This window comes from Solea senegalensis, linkage group LG16, assembly GCF_019176455.1.
Source record: "Solea senegalensis isolate Sse05_10M linkage group LG16, IFAPA_SoseM_1, whole genome shotgun sequence".
Lineage (NCBI taxonomy): Eukaryota > Metazoa > Chordata > Actinopteri > Pleuronectiformes > Soleidae > Solea > Solea senegalensis.
In genome coordinates this window covers 9,701,822-9,723,012 of record NC_058036.1, presented here as the reverse complement: position 1 = coordinate 9,723,012, position 21,191 = coordinate 9,701,822, and the positions used below count along the sequence as shown (strand labels likewise).

The following is a 21,191-nucleotide window of genomic DNA, read 5'->3' as shown; positions in this document are numbered from 1 at the left end:
CACTAATCGGGAAGTTGGCGGCTTCTTCTTTGGATTTTTACGATGGATCCGATCGTAAATCATCACCATGTCAACATTAGTTTCACCCACTGGAACAAGCACCAAATCATCAGTCGGTCAGAAGGTCTTAAAGCTAACAGGGGATCATGGATGGAAATAGATGGCTGTAATGCTCGCAAAGTTACTCACCTGTGCCTGCAGCAGTTCTGGTGCTTTCAAAGATGTTTGAAGTGTCTTCTCTTTACATGATGATAGAATGAGTTATATACTTGATAGTTATACACTGCCATTTCTGCCTTTAGTGGAAATGCCAAGCATTCATCTCTGCTGCCACCATCATCATTCTCACCTTTTGAAATACAGACTGTGACTTAACAACCAGTTTATTACATTATACTGTATGTTTACAGTGTGGTTGTTAGTGTTCTGCTTCAACAGACATGCTCCCAAGTCTGTCTAAGGAGGACTTGCATGATCTCTTTCCAGGGCCTAAGCACTTTTGGAGAAGGAGAGCCAGTTGGAGGATGACACATGGAGAAAATTAGGTGATATTTTAACATTGTGGAGATTTAATCATGCTGTGATTCATAATATCAGTGAGATGTTGCCTTTTTGCATTGTTGTTTCTAGTGCACTGCTATTGACTTGACTTGAGTCAGACCAGCTTTGACCAGGCACCTTCCACTGCATCACTTCCCCAACTATTTTGGTTTGAATGGGTAGGAGAATATGCTTTATTTAGTATCAGTGCTTATGGTTTGATTTAATTTTGATTAATGTGATTTATCTGCTTTGTGTTTTTGTCAGGAATCTGTAAAGAAGCAGCTGCTGAAAAGAGTCCAGAATGTGACACCCCCCAAAAACAAGCAGGGAGAAATTCCTTCAAGAAAGAGGCGATGCTCTCATTAGTCCAATACTTCAAAAATCATGGAAAGATCACAAAAGTGGAAAGGCAGTTCCCCAGAGGCTGAACAGGTGAATTGTAAGAGCACATATTGAGATTGTGTTTGGGTGTTTAAACTACTACTGGTACTGAAATTATTGAAATTATTGCCAGTTACAATAGTAGAGCTGAGCTCTCTGGGCTGATAGAATGGCCTACACTTAACCATTAGAAACTCAATGTTTGCTGAGCAGTGTCTCCGGTGTGTGTCTCGGCCGGCTAACGTGATAGCATTGTCTAGTACTTTGTTTAGCCATGTTTCTGTGAAAATCATGACATTACTGTCCGTGAGTCTCTTGCTTTGGGTGATGCAAAGTCATAACTCATCCATTTTGTTTACCAATGACCACACATTAGCTAGGAAAATGCTGGGTAATGCGAACCGTTGTGGTGTTAGCTTTAGCTTAGCTCGTATACCAATGTGCTTCCCCCGCCTTTGTTTACGGTCCCGACGCCGCCTGCGAGCACTTCCGCCCGGCCAGGTAGAGTGCGTACCTTCGGGTGCTCTGGAGATATCAGGAATGAGTTGGAGATTGGTGGTAATGTCATCGGGGAGATTTAATCCAAGAGCCAAAAGTTCCCGTCGGGTGTATGTTAAAGTGAAACTGTTCCGTACGAACAGACCCAAAATTAACCAGAAAGTCACTGCAAAATTGCAAAACTGGGAGAGACTCTGGGCCTCTCGATGCACACGTGCCACCATCTTTGTCTATCTATGTAAACAGATCAAATCATTTTAAGTTTGTTTATGTTTATTAGTAGTAAGACATTTACTCAGTAGCGTACTGTGGGGTTTCAGTCAGGGCCTTCAGTAAAAAAACAAACAAACACGCACACCACTGCGCATCTATAGGCTACTGCATCATTACCACCACATCTTCCGTTAAGTCACTCAGCAAACGCAATTTCACAAGAACACAAAACAAAAACAAAGCTTCCACATAAGCATAGGCGTCAGCTCTGTGGGGAACACGTCCCTGGCACTATTTATGATCAACAGTTTTGTCCTCACCACTTCTAAAAAATGTTATAAATTTATCATTAACACTCAAACTACCAGAAATTATGTACCTCTTCGGTGTAGGTCTTCCTCTTGAAATAATTTCCTTCTTTTCTCCAAACGATCGCTGTGAAAAGGGCAAACGAAGGAGATCAGAAACATGATTGATTGGTGGTGTTAATGCAGTGGCCATAGTTTACTTCAAAGACCGCCAAAGGTTCCAACGTCGTTGATGACATCAGTGGGGTCTGGCGCCAGAAACATCGGTGTGTTGTTTTTTACTTGGACTTTGATGATGAGTTGATCAATAACTTGAAGAATAAAGCAAGGTATTGAATTAAGCTATTTGTCACTATAGTTGTGTGTAGTTTATACAGTATGTGGTCTTACACTACACATTATTTGATGTTAATTCACATAAACTCCTAAAATATATGTAATCTATCATGAAACCAACATTGTATGTAGTTTTTTTGTGGTTGTAGGGTGTGTTGGACTGTGAGTAGGGTTCTGTGGTTACTTGTGTCCAGGATATCAAATAACTTTAGAGAAGCCAAGTGATTTATTACAGACTGACCAGTTGCAATAAAATATTTTATTTGGAAATGATTATTCATTTTTTGAACAAGTTTGAGAAATCCAGTTATATATGTACATAATCAATCATCAAGTGCAAAAATATATTTTTGATATAATGCATCTGTACAAAAATATAATTGGAATGTTCTACTGAAAAGGAGGAAAATGTGCTAGGCTTTGATCATTCAACAACAATACATGTCACTTCAATAAAACATTTGGATTATATGCTTACAAACACTTATTAGTATTGAGAAGGCACACATTTTTTAAATTAGTTTTTTAGTGAATTTCACATTCTACACATCTACTGGGTTCACTGCCAAGTCAGGCTTTGATAACTCAGCATACGCATACATTTTCTAAATCTCATTTCAATATTAAGTCCAGTATTTTTTTTTCAATTGTTTAGTATAAAAACTTTTTACTTAATTTTTACAATTGAAATAATAAAACAAAACAGTGTCTGGTAGGTCATTGGCTGTATCTTTGGTCACTGATTTGCCATTGTCCCCAGAGTGAATCACTTAATCTTGGTTACCTTCAGTTCCTTAACCTGCATGTGTAATGTTTTGTGAACAGCCAGAGTTCTGGACTGACAGAAGCCTTTCCCACACTCCTGACATTTGAAGGGCTTTTCTTTGGAATGAATGTACCTGCGAAAGGAGCACAACAGAACAGTTGACATTAACATCTCCCAAACGATAACTATTTTGATGCATGTGATAAATGCAATAAAGGAATTAAAAAAAATGTGTTGTTTTAGCAAGGCTTTAATAACAATACAGTGAAATAATTTCTCAATCACTGTTGGAACAAAAAAAAAACAGTTTTAAAGCAGCTGAGCTCCCATAAAAAAGGAGTCTGGCTCCCATGAAAGTAGACAAATTGTACAACTGTGGAGGTCTTTAAAATATAACTAAAACCAAGTACGTAGGTTTGTGTATGGACCTGTCCTCACCAATATTTGGATAAAGCCAGATTGTCCCTACCATGAGCATCAGTGAAAGCATCACAGCCAAGCAGAAATACCTATATGTATGGCAATCAAGAGTGATTGAAAAGTCATGATAAATTTAGAGAGAGGAGGAAGGAAGTGGAATTACACACTGAAATTGAGGCACTAATTGGTGAAGTGGATGTGCACGAAAAGCTTTGTTTTGGGGGACACAGTGTCATCACTGATGCCTAAATGGCATATGCAAATGCTGCTGTCTCAGAAGGCCAATGGTCCATCCCACAACAGTGCGCACCTGGCTGTGGCACACATCAAAGTTGCTCGCCACTGTGCACTGTGGGTTGGGGAATAAAGGGGGGACTAGCCAATGCTTAAAAGGGTATCCACTGTTATCTGCAAGGTAAGTGAATGGGTTAGACATTGTTAGAGAGGTTTTTAGTCAATTAGATTTGTATGTATTGAAATCAGAATTTATGTGGCACAGAGAATTGTTGGAAGTTAGAATACCTGCGCAGTAAATGTCTGGAGCTCGTGTCACTTTTAAGTTTAACAGCACATTGGCTGGATGAGCGTTACGTGCCACCCAGTGCAATGTTAAACGCAACAAACTTCCATGGGTCACACAGTGATGCGATTGCAGTTACCCTAATGGAAATGTTTGACAAGTGGCAAATTCCTTTGAGCAAAGTTCATGTGATTCTAAGGGGCAACGCCAGCAACATGAGATATGTGATGGAGAACATGAGTGGTCTAGGCTGCGTTGCACATACAATGCATCTCGTTGTGAATGAAGAATTTCTATCTAGAAGCTATTGGTTTATTCAACTGCTTTTGTGTTGGATGTTAAAATCATTTTTGTACTAAACTAAACCATTAACAAATAACTGTTTATTTTGAATGCTTGTGCAAGCTTGTGAAGCTATTGGTTTATTTAAGATTGCTGTACTGGTGCATTTATTTATTAAATAGATAAGTAATTCAGTACATTTCTATTTGTATATATGTTTTTAATAAACAGGAAATAAATGTTTGTCAAGTCTGATGTTGTCTTGCACAAAAGAATGATCCCAGTCTTTTCCAAACAATGAGAAATTCTGTTTGTTACCAAAATTCTGCGCTGTTTTTCTGTATCAGTATCGGATTGGGATCGGCCGATTCTAAATCTCAGATATTTATATTGGTATCGGAAGTGAAAAAATTATCTCATTACCTCCTATTTGTTTTTAATGTGACAGCTGCACATTTTGGAGCTCTGAAAGTGTACATTTTATACAGCAAGTTTACACAAGCTAAAATTAGACTTAATCTTATTTGTGACAACACAATGCAATGGTTGCATTAATCATGAAATAAATACAATTTTGAAAATGCCCTAGTGCCTGTTAAGATAAATAAAGCAGAAAAAAAGATGACATGAGTATGTTAACTTAGGTATAAAAACCAACAGCGTTGCCAAAAGCCACATGTATGTATGGGTTAATAGCAAATCATCACTGAATTCTAATTCAATTTACCAATAAAAAAAATGTTGGTGGGTAGTTTTTTTGACAGGGTTTTTATGGGTGTATTTCCTATCTTAATTCAAGAGCATATTATGTTGATTTGAGAGCATTACAGGTGCTGGTCATATAATTAGAATATCATCAAAAAGTTGATTTATGTCAGTAATTCCATTCAAAAAGTGAAACTTGCATAATGTATACATTCATTCCACACAGACTGATATATCTCAAGTGTTTATTGCTTTTAATTTTGATGATTTAGCTGACAACTAATGAAAACCCCAAATTCAGGGATGATATTCTAATTATATGACCAGCACCTGTATTCATGCTCTTCTTCTTGCGCTTCTTCTTGCGCTCAGGAAACTTGTGCTTGCGGATCTCTGCTCTGCTCTCTGATTTTTTGTGCATAAATGCTGTCAACCAACAGTAGGCCAGCTAGTGTTGAACAATCAATGCCCTCCAGGGATGTATTAAATGTGGTTCCCTTTATTTTTTGTTGACTTTTGGAATAAAATATCAGTTAATCAATACACGTATAATAAAGTAAAACTATAAAGTATAACAATAGCATGGCACAGTGCATTTTCTGGCAAAAATGGACCTTCAAAGTTAAGAAACTCAGGTAAGTTGTTTTTAAATTAATTTTAATGAACAATATATTAACACCATTGCGGTGTGAAAAGATATGATTAAAAACAAAAATAAACAAAACATAATAAAAAAACTAAATTTTAATAAAAAAACACTAAATAAAAAACAAAAACAAGTTAAAGTAAAGCAGAGGATTAAAGTGCATAGGCAGTAGCAGACAAGTTATCAACAGTGGAGTACAGTCTTTCCATCAGATACATCATGTTGGGAAATGCTACTGTATATGATCCCTGTTGCTGTTACACCATTGGGGGTATTTGCCCAACTGACCATGTGATATTTTCTAAGTACCCCTTAAAGCCACTCCACCATTTGTTAAAAAGATTGGGCTTTTTTTAAGTTGAACATAATCTTTTCAGATATGAAGCAGTTTCCTTCAGCGACATCGAAACATTGGGGGGATCCTCACTCTTCCATGATGTAGCTATGCATTTGTTTCCAGCAAATCCGAAGCAGCAAGGCCGAAGAGTCACCTAACAGAACCAATCTTGGTGAGTGAGGGATCTCTGGTCCTGTGATCTTATTTAGTGCATCCAGAATATAGTCCAAAACACATGGATGAGGATTCTCGTTTCTGTCTTACATCTCGGACACAGTTCTGAGATGGAGCTGTTCATTTTATAGAGTCTTTCTGGTGTAAACTAAATTGTATGGATGAGACTCATCTGTAAAAGTTAATGGTGGCTATTATAGGAGACATTTAGAGCCCCCAGGCAGATTCCCTCCCAATTGTGTGCTGAGAGATGTGCTAGTATTCTGCCTTAAATTAAGGATACAATACCCTTCGAATGTTGAATGTTTTTCAAGATCTCGTCAGTTAATGGAGAGTCTAAAGGATTTGGATGGCCACCCTGTTGTGTGCTAATGTAATACCTAACCTGCAGGTACTTAAAGAAATGTGCAGTAGGCAGACAGACGGCATCTCACAGCTTTTTAAAAAAGACTTGGACTTGGATGTATGATTTATAAATGGGTTGTCCGTCTTCAAAGTATAATATGACTGGATGAAAGGGATGCTGGCTAGCGGCACTTCTGCTGCATGCTGGAGGAAGGTTTTTCATGCCAGAATCCTATCTGCCAAATCCAGATAGCTCTCAACTCGGCAGCCCAATAGAAAAGTTCAAAATTAGGGAGCTTCAATCCACCATATCGAGGAGTATTATAAAGGGTTTTGAGTTATATTCTGGGTACCTTTCTCCTCCATATAAATCATGCTTTCTAATTTTTAAAAATCTATCAATCAAGGTCCTGGTCTGGTCCATGTAAACCAGTGTGGGAAATATTTTCTCGAGTATGGTGGCTATAATTTTAGCAAGCACCTTGTATTCAGTTGACAGAAGAGAAATGGGCCTGTATGACCCACATGACATAAGGTGTTTCCCTGGTTTCAACAGAAATGTGATTAGGGCCCTTTCCAGAGGGCAGCTGATTGATTTCAATTGTGTGATTGAACATATCTATAAGGGGGTCAAGTAATTTATTTGAGAATGCTTTACAGACGTCACTTGTTAGCCCATCAGGGCCGGGGGCTTTTCCTCTTTTCTTCTGGCACCCCTGGAAGATCCAGGCTATCTAAAAAGCGGTTTGTGTCATGATTCTTCTCACCCTGCATCTCGCATCTTCTAATCTGCCAAGCTAGTAAATTTCCTGATTTGTCACCCTGCTTGTAATAACGTTGTTACATCCTAGCCATTGCATTCTCCACCTTATGTGTCGTAAGAGCATCGTTTTCAGCCATTTTGGCAGTAAGCGGATCAAGAGTTGCCTGTGCTTTGGAGTGAGCATGGTCTTTCTCGAGGGCTTTAATGTCAGTCTCCAACAACCTTGTTTTGGATTGGTATTGTTTCTTTTGCTAAGAAGAGTAGCTAATTGTAGATCCCCTGACATAAGCCATTAAGAATCCCAAATTATAGACAGGGAAGCAGAGCCTGCATTTGTGGTGAGAAAGAAATCTGTTCATTATAATTTGATGAAGTCCTCATCGCTAACCAAATGAGTAGGGAACTTCCAATGTTTCAATTGTTTGTTTTGGTTCTGTTTGGTCACATGGAACAGGAGAGGGGCATATTTAGTGTGTTTTAGCTAAATATTCACATGAGGTGATGAGTATGCTCCTTCCCTGCATGTATAAAGAACATGTCAATCCGGGAGTAACTGTTATGAGTAACGTCTGAGTAGAGTATTCACAAAGAGATGGGTGTTTCACTCTCCACACGTCAATTAAATTCACATCTTCTAGTTCTTTTTGAAAGGCCTTCACTGCTGAGGATAATGGTTTAGGAGTTAGGGAGGATCTGTCCTTAGCTGGGTCCAGAACCAGGTTAAGATCTCTCCCAATGATGAGCTGAAATTTGGGTCATACTGGTTTGGTCCGTAAACATTAAGGACAGTGACTGGTTCATCAGCAAGAAAACCTCTAACCTTCCTGATCCTTTGCAACCCTTTTCTTAATAAGATGGCCACTCCTCGTGCCTGTGAGGTGAATGAGGAGTAGTATATTTGACCTTGCCATTGTTTACCTAGCTTGCAGTGTTCTGCATCTGTTAAGTGAGATTCCTGTAGGAATGCAACAGCAATATTATGATTTCTAAGGAAGTTGAAGACTTTTCGACATTTAACCTGTTGATTAATTCCATTGGTGTTCCAACTAAGAAACCTGTATGTTATATCTGTGGATATAGATCACAGTGTGCACTAGTGTGATAATGTGGAAAAGAATTGTCAGCAGATGAGGTAATGAAAAAAAAAAGAAAAAACTACAAAAAAAACCTCCCCTTCCTCTCTCTAAACCCACGCATCCAATGATAGAAGTGACTGGCCTATGTTTCTTCCTGTCAACAAGCATATGAAGATTGATTCCTCTAATGCAGGGGTTCTCAACCTTTTGCAAGCTGGGCCCCCCCAAAGCTGGTTCATTGCAGTCGCTAGTACAAAAGTCGCTAGTCCCTTTTGACAAAAAAAAAATCGCCATGAGGATGATTTATTTGTGTGTTATAATAATCCAACCACTTGCATTTCAACATGGGAGAACCACTGTTCTAATGAGTGTAACCATGCTACCCAAGTTAGGTCAGGGAGAACAAAATTAAATGACTTCTCCATAATAAAACAACTCCAGTAGTCACCTATATAATCTAGTGAAAAGGCTCTGCCTCTGTGAACACAATAATGCTCATATAAGGCTTTAAAAATCCTGAAAGTTTTTTCAGGTGACACTGTTTGTTGCTGACAGCATTACAAATTACATACAATAGAGAGGATATGTGAACATTTGCAGTCACTAAAACAGGTAGTCTTTAAAAGTAAGAATAAAGTGAAATGAGGACACTTAATAATTTATCCATCCTGTGACTGTGAGGGGTAAAAAGAGAGGAGAAAGAAAAAGAAGATACATAGAACATATCCAGGCCTAGGTTGTCTTACATGTCACAGTACATTGTACACTCAAACAATAAACAAAAACACTTCCAGGCCATAGTACAACTTGTATGTGACTAACTGAAGTCAATTGGGCAAGCAGTCTTTAGGCAAGGCAAAATCAAAAGAGATTGTATACTTCCAGGTCTCTGTTTAACTTACATGGAGCCTGTTGAGCGAGGTGAAGGCTGCTATCCTGGCCAGAAGGGACCATGACAGTCACAGATTCATGTCAGCACGTCCGGATGATGTTTCCACAAGTAGTGTCCCACTGACATGAGGATGTGAAGGTGCGCCGTCCCTCCGGGAGATTCAGGACCAGTTTGGTGGGGTGAAGGAGATGTTGTCATGTAGCTTTTTTTTCAGTGGCATGAAGGCTTTCCTTTTCTTGTAAAAAGCTGTGGACATGTCCCTGAATATCACAATGTCAGAGTTGCTGTACTTAAGCGATCTTAAACCGGAGCAGGCGGATTACTAGAGCCCAGGGGAAGTTCATCGGGTCGGCGCTGAAGTGTACAGTGAGCCCGCTTGATTTCGCTCAGAGTGTCAGTCTCAAGGCCAAGTATTTTAGGGAGCCACTCTTGTACAAAAGGCGATGGCGTTTTTCCCCTCCACACCTTCTGGGAATCCAACCAGCATTAAGTTCTGCTGTCTGGCTCTGTTCTCCAGATCATCCAGCTTGTCTTTAAGACTGCTGATTTCTTCCGTCTTGTCTTCATGGTCTGCAGCAACCGATAACATAATAACAGCCAATTATGTAATAATTTAAATGTAAAAAAATCAATAACGTAATAAATTGCCAATAATGTCATAAAGTTGTTGAGCCCATTAGTCATGTTTGTTCCAATTTTATTAAGTCCGTTTTTATTTCTGTTAAAATTATAACAGTATTGTATTTTTGAATTAATTACTGTATATTATTGTCATGCAGGAAAGAGATTTGTTTTAGTTTTTTCTAGGAGCATTTTTATTTCAGTGACCTCTGACATTTGGCATATGGCTTAAACTTATAACAAACTGTTTGTTTATATTTTAAAGGGTTTGCCTCGGGAAAGCATTTTATCTAATATGCTATAATGCTTTGGGGGAAACCTCAATTACATCACAGAAAAAATATCAAGATATATATCGAGTATCGCCATTCAGGTAAAAAATATCGATATATGACTTTTAGTCCATATCGCCCAGCCCTAATACCCCTCCACCCTCAAATCCCCCTCCACAGGCCTAAAGGAGCAATTAAGAGTCAATTTGCAAATGTGTTTATGTGACTATGCCATAGTTATTACATTTTCAGCCAAATCTGCAAGCAATTTAATGTTGCTTTGTAGATCAGACTGGTACAAACACTGTTTTGGCCGATTCAACAATCCCAGAGTAAAAGTAAAGCTTTGTTTATGATACTGGCAAAGTGCTCTCTGTAGCCATGGGGAGCCCTCACCATCGTTGCAAACCCTGTCGGAGAGCCTCTCTGTAGCCCGACATGTGCCTCCAAAAAATGTTATCATCCGTCGAGGCAACTGAGACCAATGGAGACCACGGTGCTGTCATTGGTCAGTTAACTGCTCATTCCCGCAGCCACTGGCGTTCTGGCGGTGAATTGCAATACCATACTGAAAACTGCAACACACTACCTCGTCAAAGCGTCTGTATGGTCACGGAGTTGGATACACAGAGTAATTAAACGGAACTCTAAGTGACATATAAATCCAAATTGACTCTTAATTGCTCCTTTAGGCCTGTGGAGGGGGGTTTGAGGGTGGAGGGGTATCTATAAGGTCGGATATCTGTTGCAAGATGCAATATTAAGGATAAGTGTGACACTTTCTCTCCAGAAATTGAAAATAAAATAAAGTGATACCACATATTACATTATTGGCTCAGTTATTACATTATCTAAGGATTTTTTTTAATGCAAGGCCAATTATGTAATAAGTTATTATGTTATTGGCAAAAAGTTATTACGCTATTGGCTCAACAACTTTATGACATTATTGGAGATTTATTACGTTTTTGGTTTTTGGTTTTATTACATTTAAATGATTATGTTATTGGCCGTTGTTAAGTTATTGGTTGCTACATGGTCCTCAAAGTTTTTATGGAGGAGGTCGAGGCTTTGTGTGAGGTTAACCTGCTCATCCTCAATCTCTTTAACGTGCTGTCCCAGTGTGTGGTCTTTGCTGATGAGAGTTGTTGTTATATTGTTTTGTGAAATCAAGACGGCGGCCTGGTGGGACCTTTCCACTTTTGCCTTCCCTCGACACTGCTTCAGCTTTTTTGTGGGGCATTATTAACTGAACCGCGTTGGCTTCTATTAGTATTTAGCGGGAGTCGTTTCTATAATTATAGTCATAGGACAAGTTTGGATTTTGTATGGGAGCTGGTTACACTACCTCCACTCTTCACGCCGCCATCTTCACTTTTGAGCTATTTTAATGAAAAACACGGGCGCTCGTGTATTGATTAACTAATATTTTATTCCAAAGGTCATCAAAAAAATAAAGGGAACCACATTTAATACAGCCCTGGAGGGTGGGAGTGGATACACCCAGATGAAAGAGTGCCCGCCAATATGCGATGCTACTTGAAGTACAGCGAACGTACCCGCAAAGAAGCAGGGATAATCTGATCGGTCAACACTAGCCGGCCTTCTATTGGTTGACAGCGTTGATTCACAAAAATCCGAGAGCAGAGATCCACGAGCACAAGTTTATAAGTGCGAGAAAAAGTACTTGAGCTTGAACGCAAGTTTGAGCACACAGTTTAATGACTCGACTCTACTCTTCCTGGTTCTTTGCTTTTCCATTGGTGAGGTCTCTGGCGAGGTTCCAAATGATCTGAGCCAATACTAAAATGTGATGTCAACAGACTGCCAGCCACTGATTGGCAGAGTGTGTCACTGGAGTAATGACCTTAAAATTCCCGAAACATGCGTCAATCTCCAACATTTAGTAAGGAAATTTTGAAAATCTCAATATTTAACAGAGGAGTCTGGTGTATTTATTAACACTGCCAAAAGCTGTCAAATCACAACTAGTTCCGCCATTAGTTCAGTGACTGTGTCAGACGGAGTCTGCTGCACTCTGGTCATGCAGGAAGAACTAAACTAATCTTTTTAATTAATTTATTCTAATGATTCAGTACACCAAAAAATCTGTCATAAATAAAACAATGTCATGGCAGTTTTATGCAATCGTGCTATGATGACCCCGCTCATCTGGAGGAGGTACTATAGCAATGGAAAAATGACGTTACTGACACCAAACTAAGTAGGAGTAGAGTACTACTGGAGTAGAGCCAAGTAGTCCTAGAACTGTACTGTATAATGGAAAAGTGCCATTAAAGCCTAATTGCTCCTGGCAGCAGATAAATGAGTGTGAAAAGATGAATGGCAAAACTGTACTGTGAATGGTCTTCAAGACTAGAAATGTGTTATATACAGTAACTAAAAACCATTTACTAATATTATATTGTGTATTTTACTTGACTTGAGCAATCAGTGAAATCAGTGGAGAGAAAAAAACCTCCTGGCAGAACCAGACTCAAGGATTTGATTATGACTTTTTATATGTCATTAACCTTGTCTCTTTCTCTCCCTAGTTTGTGTCTTTCCTTCCTTCCCTCTCTCTCTCTGTGTATTCTCATCATGCAGGTTGCAGGATCAAGATCCAGTTTCCGAGGCTACGCTCATCGTCACCATTATTATTATTTTGTAAATTAAAAAGTCGATATCAGTAACTGTATAAACTTGTAACCTGATACAGTTGTTGTGTATCTGCTGCTGGTCTCCCTCTCTCTCTTCTGTCTCTCCCTCATCTCCCTCTTGTCCTTTCTCTCCCCCCATTTTCTGTCCCCCACCTCTCCACTATCCCCCATTTTTCCTTTCACCCCAACCGGTCGAGGCAGATGACCGCACATCTCTGAGCCTGGTTCTGTCAGAGATTTCTTCCTGTTAAGAGGGAGTTTTTTCTCTCCACTGATGCCTAGTGCTTGCTCATTGTGTGAACTGTTGGGGGTCTCTGCTCTCTTTGATGTTGTCTATGTACAGTGCCTTGAGATAATGTATGTTATGATTTGGCGCTATACAAATAAAATTGAATTGAATTGAATTGAATGTGCAGCATCTGCCTTGACCTTTTGGGGTGAAATGAGGGAGAGAGAAGAGGTTGGGGGTAGAAAGGGGATAAAGAAAGGCCTGGTCCTCACCTGTGGTCCCGGAGATGGTCCTGTCGTCTGAAGGCCTTATGACAGATATCACATGTATACGGCCTCTCATCCGTATGTGTTCTCTCGTGGATCAAAAGATTGTAGGACTTGGTGAAATGACGGCCACAAAACTTACAGACAAACTCTTTCTTGGTTTTGGACGGCAGTCGGCCTTGACTTGACTTGCGTTCTGGTGTGGAGAGTTTGGTCACATCAACGAGGCAGCCTAGACCAACTGAGGCTGTGTGGTGAGGTGAGGCTGCAGTAGCAGCATCTGTCACACTCAGGTCTTCTGCCTTCAACTGATCATCCTGGGTAGCTGCTGCTGCCAGGTTGGCAAAATCAAAGCGGGGCTTGGACTTTGAGTCCTGCAGCATTTCTGATGTACCCTGCTTGGGCTGCCAAAGGTGAGGGAATATGGGGATGGAGGCCATGGAGTTAAACTGGGCAGGCAGTTTGGAAATTGTGCATGAGGGCAGAGCTCGAGATGGACAGCCAAGGGTCCACTGGTGAAGATGGATGGAGTGTAGGGCACTAAAGCTGTAGATGCTGTGGAAATGATCTGTTGGCAGCTGGAGGCCCATGGACCTCTGGAGGAGGGAGTAGTTGGCCAGCTGGAGAGATGGGTGGAGAGGAACTGGCGCTGGCAGAGTCTTGCTGCCCATGGCTAAACAAAATCCAGCAGGCCTTCTGGAATAGACAAAAAGCATGATGCAGATGAAAATATACAACTTGACTAATCACAAAGAATGTGTTATGTGTAATGCTTATACTAGAAAAAGTCTTAAAAGACAGCCAGTGAGGTCACAACATGTGAATCTGTAATTCATCTTCATATTCCCATCTCATGGAAGAAAAAAGTGCAATTTCTAAATTTGTGTATCTAGCACTGTCAGCTTGCAGAAAAAAGACAGGGGGTCGTAACCTGGTTGGAACAAGGGACTTTCTGCATTGAGTTTTCAAAGTTCTCCCCATGTGTGCATGGGTTTTCTCAGGGTTCTGCAGTTTCCTCCCACTGTCCAAAAACATACAGGTTACAGGTTACTTGGACACTCTAAATTGTCCATCAGTGTTCCAAACACGTAGAGTAGGTACTATGCACGTCGCCACACAAGAATCAAGCCGAACAATAGAATAGAATAGAATAGAATAGAAAATACTTTATTAATCCCTTGCGGGAAATTCTTTCGTCACAGCGCTCCAGTGTACAAAGGTAACGAATGTTGTAACAGCATTTTTTTGGAAATTACAAAATTACAAACTATAAGAAGAAGTAGGAGTAAACATAAGAGTAAAATTACAAAATTAAAGAATACTATTAAAATAAGAATAAATTTACAATGTAGAACTGTAGATCAGGTAAAAATACTTAACAATCCTACAAATGTGGGTTAATCTCCAACAATTACCAGGGAAATGTCTAAAATCTCAATATTTAACATGGGAGTCTGGTGTATTTAGCGACAGCACTGCTGATCGCGAATGGCATCACAAACCCTGCTGCTGTATTTCAGTCCAGTAACTGTGTCAGATGGAGTCTGTGCTCTGGTCATGGAGGAAGTACTGAACAAATATTTTTAATTAACTGATTCTAATGATTTAATTATAACTGCTTTACAAGTCACTAGACAGTCGGTTGTGTGTCACATGTAAAACAAAGTCACTGCAGGTTCATACAGCCGTGCAGTGATGACTCCGCCCACATTGAGTAGGTACTCCAGGCTGACAGGACTGCACTAATGGCGCATTTCCACCGGCTCTACTCGCCTCGCCACACCATGGCACAGTTTAGGAGCATTTCCACTCCAAAAAAAGTACCTAGTCGGCGTGGGCAGGGCCATCAAAACATGGCTATAACACGGCTGCGCAAAACTGCTGTGACACACAAACAACAAATGGAGAGCATGGTGGAGACGATGTTGTACTTGCTGCTCGGTCTGAGGCTGTTGTTCAGGCACAGAAGAAAAGAGCGTCAGAAAAGGCTAAAGGCGGCGAGGCAAAAAACTGTGGAGTCACAGAAAAGTTTCAATAGCCATAGTATGACGACATAGTACGAGATGTAAAGATTACGTATGTATTGTAGTATTAAATGTATGATGTCTGTGTGTTTCAGATGATTTTGTCGTCTCAAAGGGTTGCCGCAAACCGTTGGTCTGGGCGGTAAACCTTGCCGCCGAATGGTGGGACACGGCTTTCCGTGGTTGTGTGCCCCCAGAGAAGAGAGTTGCTATAGCACTGTGTAAGCTGGCTACTGGCTCAGAGTACCTGACTATCGGGCATCTTTTGGGAGTCAGCGTCTCAACTGTGTGCCAGGGTTTTGAGACTGTCTGCACTATGGAAGTAAGCAAGCCATGGAAACCACTTCCTAGCTCACACCAGGAACATTGGTGGGGTGAATACTGAAAGTCATGGGGAGACCTATAACAGCGAATGGGATGCACTCACAGCAGCAACAGTCATTGAGCCTGTCGTGGAAGTGGCACAGGGGGATGCAGAGGATGGCAGAGATGTACGTGAGGGTTTGATGCCTCACTTGTTGTGAACTAGCAAACTGTTTTTGTTATAATCACTGACATGACACTGTTTTTCCTACTACATTTTAAATAAAAGTTTGTACTGTATGCTGAAATGTCTCGTTTGATACTTAATTTTGGCCATGCTAAACATTGTTATCGCTGGGAATGCAAGTGTTTAATGTCATACAGTATTGTCAGTAATGTCATGCATATTACCGTTTCACCGCTGACTCTTCCTACCAGTGTGGGTGAAAAATTAATAGTCTTGATGCAAACACATAACACACATTGTTGTTTATTAACCAGAAAATATCAAAATAGTGCAACACAGCAAACTAGCAAGTGCAAACTGTACAGGGCATGGTGGAGACGATGTTGTACTTGCTGCTCGGTCTTACTCCCTTCTGTCCTAGGCCAGAAGTGAGTAAACAAGTGAAGGGTTTCTGCAGCCTATTGCCTGGACAAGCTGTCCTAGCACTGCAAGGAATGCTTGGTTGAATGCAGCGTTTTCAGTGTTCTCCTCCCTCCTTATGGCAGCTTCTTGCTCCCTTGCCATACAGGACTTGTCCAGCAACATCTGAGTATGCCAGTCTCGCTGGGCCCGGTTCCGTTAGTGCTGCAGGTGGTCATCCGCCTGCATCTCAGCTAGGATGCTAACGAGGTTGTCCTGGTGTGTGCTGTTCCTTTTTCTCCTTCCTAGATAACAATGTAGACAAGTAGATATTGGGTTATCAACACAGTAGATTAAAAAGGAAAACATGTGCAGGTAACAGCAATGTAGTGTTAAATATGTTTATTATTTCTTACCGGTGTGAACACGTAGCCATGTTCTACTGTGCGTTTGAGGCAACGCCAGTAGCGGAGAGGAAGCAGCCGATGGCTCTGCCATGGAATCTTCACTGATGGAGACGGGAACCTCCTCGCATGTGGAATGGGATTCTTGAACAAAAAAAGTGCACACATACGCTATAATTACACGCACAACACGTACAAACAACATGTTACACAATATTAGAACAAGTTTAATTCATGAGATGTACAAATATGTATTTTACACGAGGTTTTGTTGTCATTTAATTACCGAATGTAGCTAGCAGACATTGCTAACTAGCTAGCTAGTTACGTTCCCATGTATAGAGACACAGGTAGCCGACTAGCTAGCTTGTCGGCTAAATTTGCGTCTCACAGTGACTGCACATGTTACTTTTAAAATATCTTCCTTACGCAAGTTTGTTCTCAGCAGTAGTTAAACGTAGCTTTTTTAAAAAACTCTTACCATCCTCCACCATCGCCTCCAACAAAGACGTGGACGTGTCGAGGCCACCCTCTCTCCCTCGGTTGGCCAGCCGGTGCCCGTAAATTGCGTCCATTTGGTCGAACCACCTGCAAGTTTTGCGGTCCGACCCGCTCCTCTGGTTATGGTCCTTTATTGCCTTTAGCTTCTTCAGCTTCTCCCGGCACTGTTGTTCCGAGCGGTGTTAACCGTGAGCGGCCATCAGTTGAGAAATCTCTAAATACACTTTTATATTCCTCATGGCTCCATCCAGCTCTCTCTGGATCAGTAGTGGCTGAGTATATTCCCCCGACCGCTAACCTGTCAGCAAGTGATGTCATCCACTCTCCAATAGCTGAACTACTGACTGCGCAACCCGAGTGCTCTCATTATAATCTCGGGTGACTTCAACCACGTCTCCATTAAAAAAACACTCCCGAAATTCACCCAGTATGTGACCTGTAAAGCCAGAGAGGAGAAGACCCTGGACCTGCTGTATGCTAATATAAAGGGCGCATACACCTCCTCGTCCCTTCCCCCGCTGGTAAGATCAGATCACAACTTGGTGCTTCTCACCCCCTGCTATGTGCCTCTGGTGAAGTGGCTGCCTGTGACCACAAATACAGTGAGGACATGGTCGAATGACTGCAATGAGGCACTGCAGGGCTGTTTCGAGGTGACTGACTGGAATGTACTCTGTGAGTCACATGGAGAGGACATTAGTGGGCTTACTGAATGCATTACAGACTACATTAATTTCTGTGTGAACAGCATCGTCCAAGCAAATAACAAGCCTTTGGTAACAAAAGACATGAAAGCCATACTCAATCAGAAGAAGTGGGCGCAGAGGGGCTGAGGGACATTCAGAGGGACCTCAACAACAAAATCAAAGAGGCTAGGGATGGCTACAGAAGGAAGTTGGAGGAAACTTCACCAGAATAACACAAGGGAGGTCTGGAGTGGTATGAGGACCATCACTGATTTTAGACCAACTAGCAGTGGAGCTGATGGCAGTGTGTCTAGGGCTAATGAGTTAAAGGGGACATATTATGCAAAATCAACTTTTCATACAGCCACATGCAGTTTATTCAGCTTGCCGCGCGCTGCTGGTGATCAGCGGTGGCGATCAGCAGTGCTGTTCATAAGTGTTTTTAACTGATTTACAGTTCGGCACTGTTCGGCTCGATCTTTATGTAGGACGTCTCTTCCTGTGACGGCACTCTCGCTGTTTTCTGCACACGCTGGCATGTTGATATTGTCAGAGAACTAGTGGAGGGAGGGGAGAGACGAATAGAGCTGTAAAGCGCTGTAAAGAGGACAAATCAGAAACCATAATAATAATAATAACCATAATAAGATACCATAAGGATGAAGCATCATAGCAGTTCAATAACCCTGCTAAACCCGCCCCTTTCAGAACACTCGGTTTTCGTGCATGGTCCCTTTACATGCAAATGAGACACAGGCAAACACACACCCACTTCTTCCAGGGGGTTTCTGATTTGTCCTCTTTACAGCGCTTTACAGCTCTATTCGTCTCCCCCTTCCTCCACTAGTTCTCTGACAATATCAACATGGCAGCGTGCGCAGAAAACAGCGAGAGTGCCATCACAGGAAGAGACGTCCTACATAAGGATCAAGCCGAACAGTGCCGAACTGTAAATCCGTTAAAAGCACTTAGGAACAGCACCACTGATCGCCACCGCTGATTGCCAGAGGCGCGCGGCGAGCTGAATAAACTGCCACTGTATGTTACTGTATCAGACCGGTGACTGTGCTCCGGAGACCTCGCCATTGCTGATCGCGGTGATACAGCGGCAGTTTAGGCAGCTCACCGCTCGCTGCTGGCGATCAGCGGTGGCGATCAGCAGTGCTGTCCCTATGCCCCTAACTAATTTTCACAGAGAGTGCAGCACCGCTGATCGCCAGCGGCGAGCTGCATAAACTGCCGCTGTATGTGACTGTATCAGACTGAGTCTGTGCTCCGGTCATGGAAGACGTACTGAACAAATATTTTTAATTAGGACGTGTCAGAATGGTCAGTTATGAGCTCTATGTGACCTTTTTCTTAACAATGTGTGTGTTTGTACATCGGTGAAATACGTTCACTGACTAAATACGGCGACCGCTGGCCGCAGTCTGATGTGAAGTGGTGCGAACACACGAACACACGTTTGCTGACTTTATCCAGCACATTAGCTTCATATATAAAATCCTCTGAGGCTGGTTTGTGTAAAACACTGTGCTCCACTGTGCAGCCACCAACAGCACACTTGTCCCTCCGCGTTGACATAATACCACTCTTCCTCCCTCGCCTGGACAAGGTGGAGCTAAGGTGGAGCTCTCGAAGTAAACTTACTGGTGGGGCGGTAACATTCGCGGTGAAATGCGCATGCTGCCGTCATAAGCGCAGGGAATTCAACATCAAGTGTTTTATCGCCTATACTTACACTAAGGGGGACCATGAAAACATGACTGAGTATTCTTTTTCCACACTTTGGTGACTGGTAGGGCCTCCAGAGTCCCAAATATAAGTATTGAAATGGTTAAAAAGTTGATTTTGCATAATATGTCCCCTTTAAGTGTGGACATTGACTTGGCTTGTCTTAAACCTTCCATTCTTGCCCCTGATGAACTCCTTTGTGTGTTTGGGGTTGTTATGTTGCTGCAAGATGAAGGATCTCCCAAATTAATTTGGTTGCATTGTTCTTTAAATTGGCAAACAAAATGTTTCTGTAGACTTCTGAGTTCATTTTGCTGCTGCCATCATGTGTTCCATCATCAATGTAGATTTTTTAACCCTTCCCAGAAGGAGCCATACAAGCCCATACCATGCCATTAACTCCACCGTGTTTCACAGATGAGCTTGTATGTTTGGGATCATTAGCAGATAATTTCTTTCTTCAAACTTTAGCCTTTCCATCACTTTGGTAAAAGTTAACCTTTGTCTCACCCAGTGGCGTTCACAGGTAGACACTAAGTGGTGCTTTAGCACCTGCCGTTGCCCTCTGGACCAAGCAAGTGCTTTTGAAAGTTTATTGTTATTTTAAACAGTGTACAGGTGCTGGTCATATAATTAGAATATCATCAAAAAGTTGATTTATGTCAGTAATTCCATTCAAAAAGTGAAACTTGCATAATGTATACATTCATTCCACTCAGACTGATATATCTCAAGTGTTTATTGCTTTTAATTTTGATGATTTAGCTGACAACTAATGAAAACCCCAAATTCAGTATCTCAGAAAATTAGAATATTACTTAAGACCAATACAAAAATATGTTTTTTAGAAATGTTGGTCAACTGACAAGTATGAACATGGGAAGTATGAGCATGTACAGCACTCAACACTTAGTTGGGGCTCCTTTTGCCTGCTCTTCTGCATTGTTGGGTCTGGCGTATCGCATCTTCCTCTTCACAGTACCCCATAGATTTTCTATGGGGTTAAGGTAAGGCGAGTTTGCTAGCCAATGAAGAAAGGGATACCATGGTCCTTAAACCAGGTACTGGTAGCTTTGGCATCACTGACTGTGGAAACTTTACACTGGACTTCAAGCAAGGTGGATTATGTGCCTCTCCTCTCTTCCTTCAGACTCTGGGACCTTGATTTCCAAAGGAAATGCAAAATTTACTTTCATCAGAGAACGTTACTTTGGACCACTCAGCAGCAGTCCAGTCCTTTTTGTCTTTATCCCAGGCGAGATGCTTCTGACGCTGTCGCTTGTTCAAGAGTGGTTTGACACAAGGAATGCGACAGCCCATGTCTTTCATACGTCTGTGCGTGGTGGTTCTTGAAGCACTGACTCCTGCTGCAGTCCACTCTTTGTGAATCTCCGCCACATTTTTGAATGGGTTTTGTTTCACAATCCTCTCCAGGGTGCGGTTATCCCTATTGCTTGTACACTTTTTTCTACCAGATCTTTCCCTTCCCTTCAATTCTCTATTAATTTGCTTGGACACAGAGCTCTGTGAACAGCCAGCCTCTTTAGCAATGACCTTTTGTGTCTTGCCCTCCTTGTGCAAGGTGTCAATGGTCTATCAAGTCAGCAGTCTTCTCCATGATTGTGTAGCCTACAGAACTAGACTGAGAGACCATTTACAGGCCTTTTTAGGTGTTTTGAGTTAATTAGCTGATTAGAGTG

At 41.4% G+C, this 21,191-nt stretch overlaps 1 protein-coding gene across 1 annotated transcript in view; it reads right to left on the bottom strand.

The window, feature by feature from the left end:
- Positions 1-2,513: 2,513 nt before the first annotated feature.
- Positions 2,514-21,191, bottom strand: part of osr1 (odd-skipped related transcription factor 1) — a 46,290-nt gene continuing 27,612 nt past the window's right edge. The window contains exons 2-3 of the mRNA XM_044046846.1: positions 13,260-13,949; positions 2,514-3,178 (exon numbers count right to left, since the gene is read on the bottom strand). Of these exons, the coding sequence (XP_043902781.1) occupies positions 3,046-3,178; positions 13,260-13,924 (798 nt within the window). The 5' untranslated portion in view covers positions 13,925-13,949 and the 3' untranslated portion in view covers positions 2,514-3,045. The remainder of the gene's footprint in view (positions 3,179-13,259; positions 13,950-21,191) is intronic.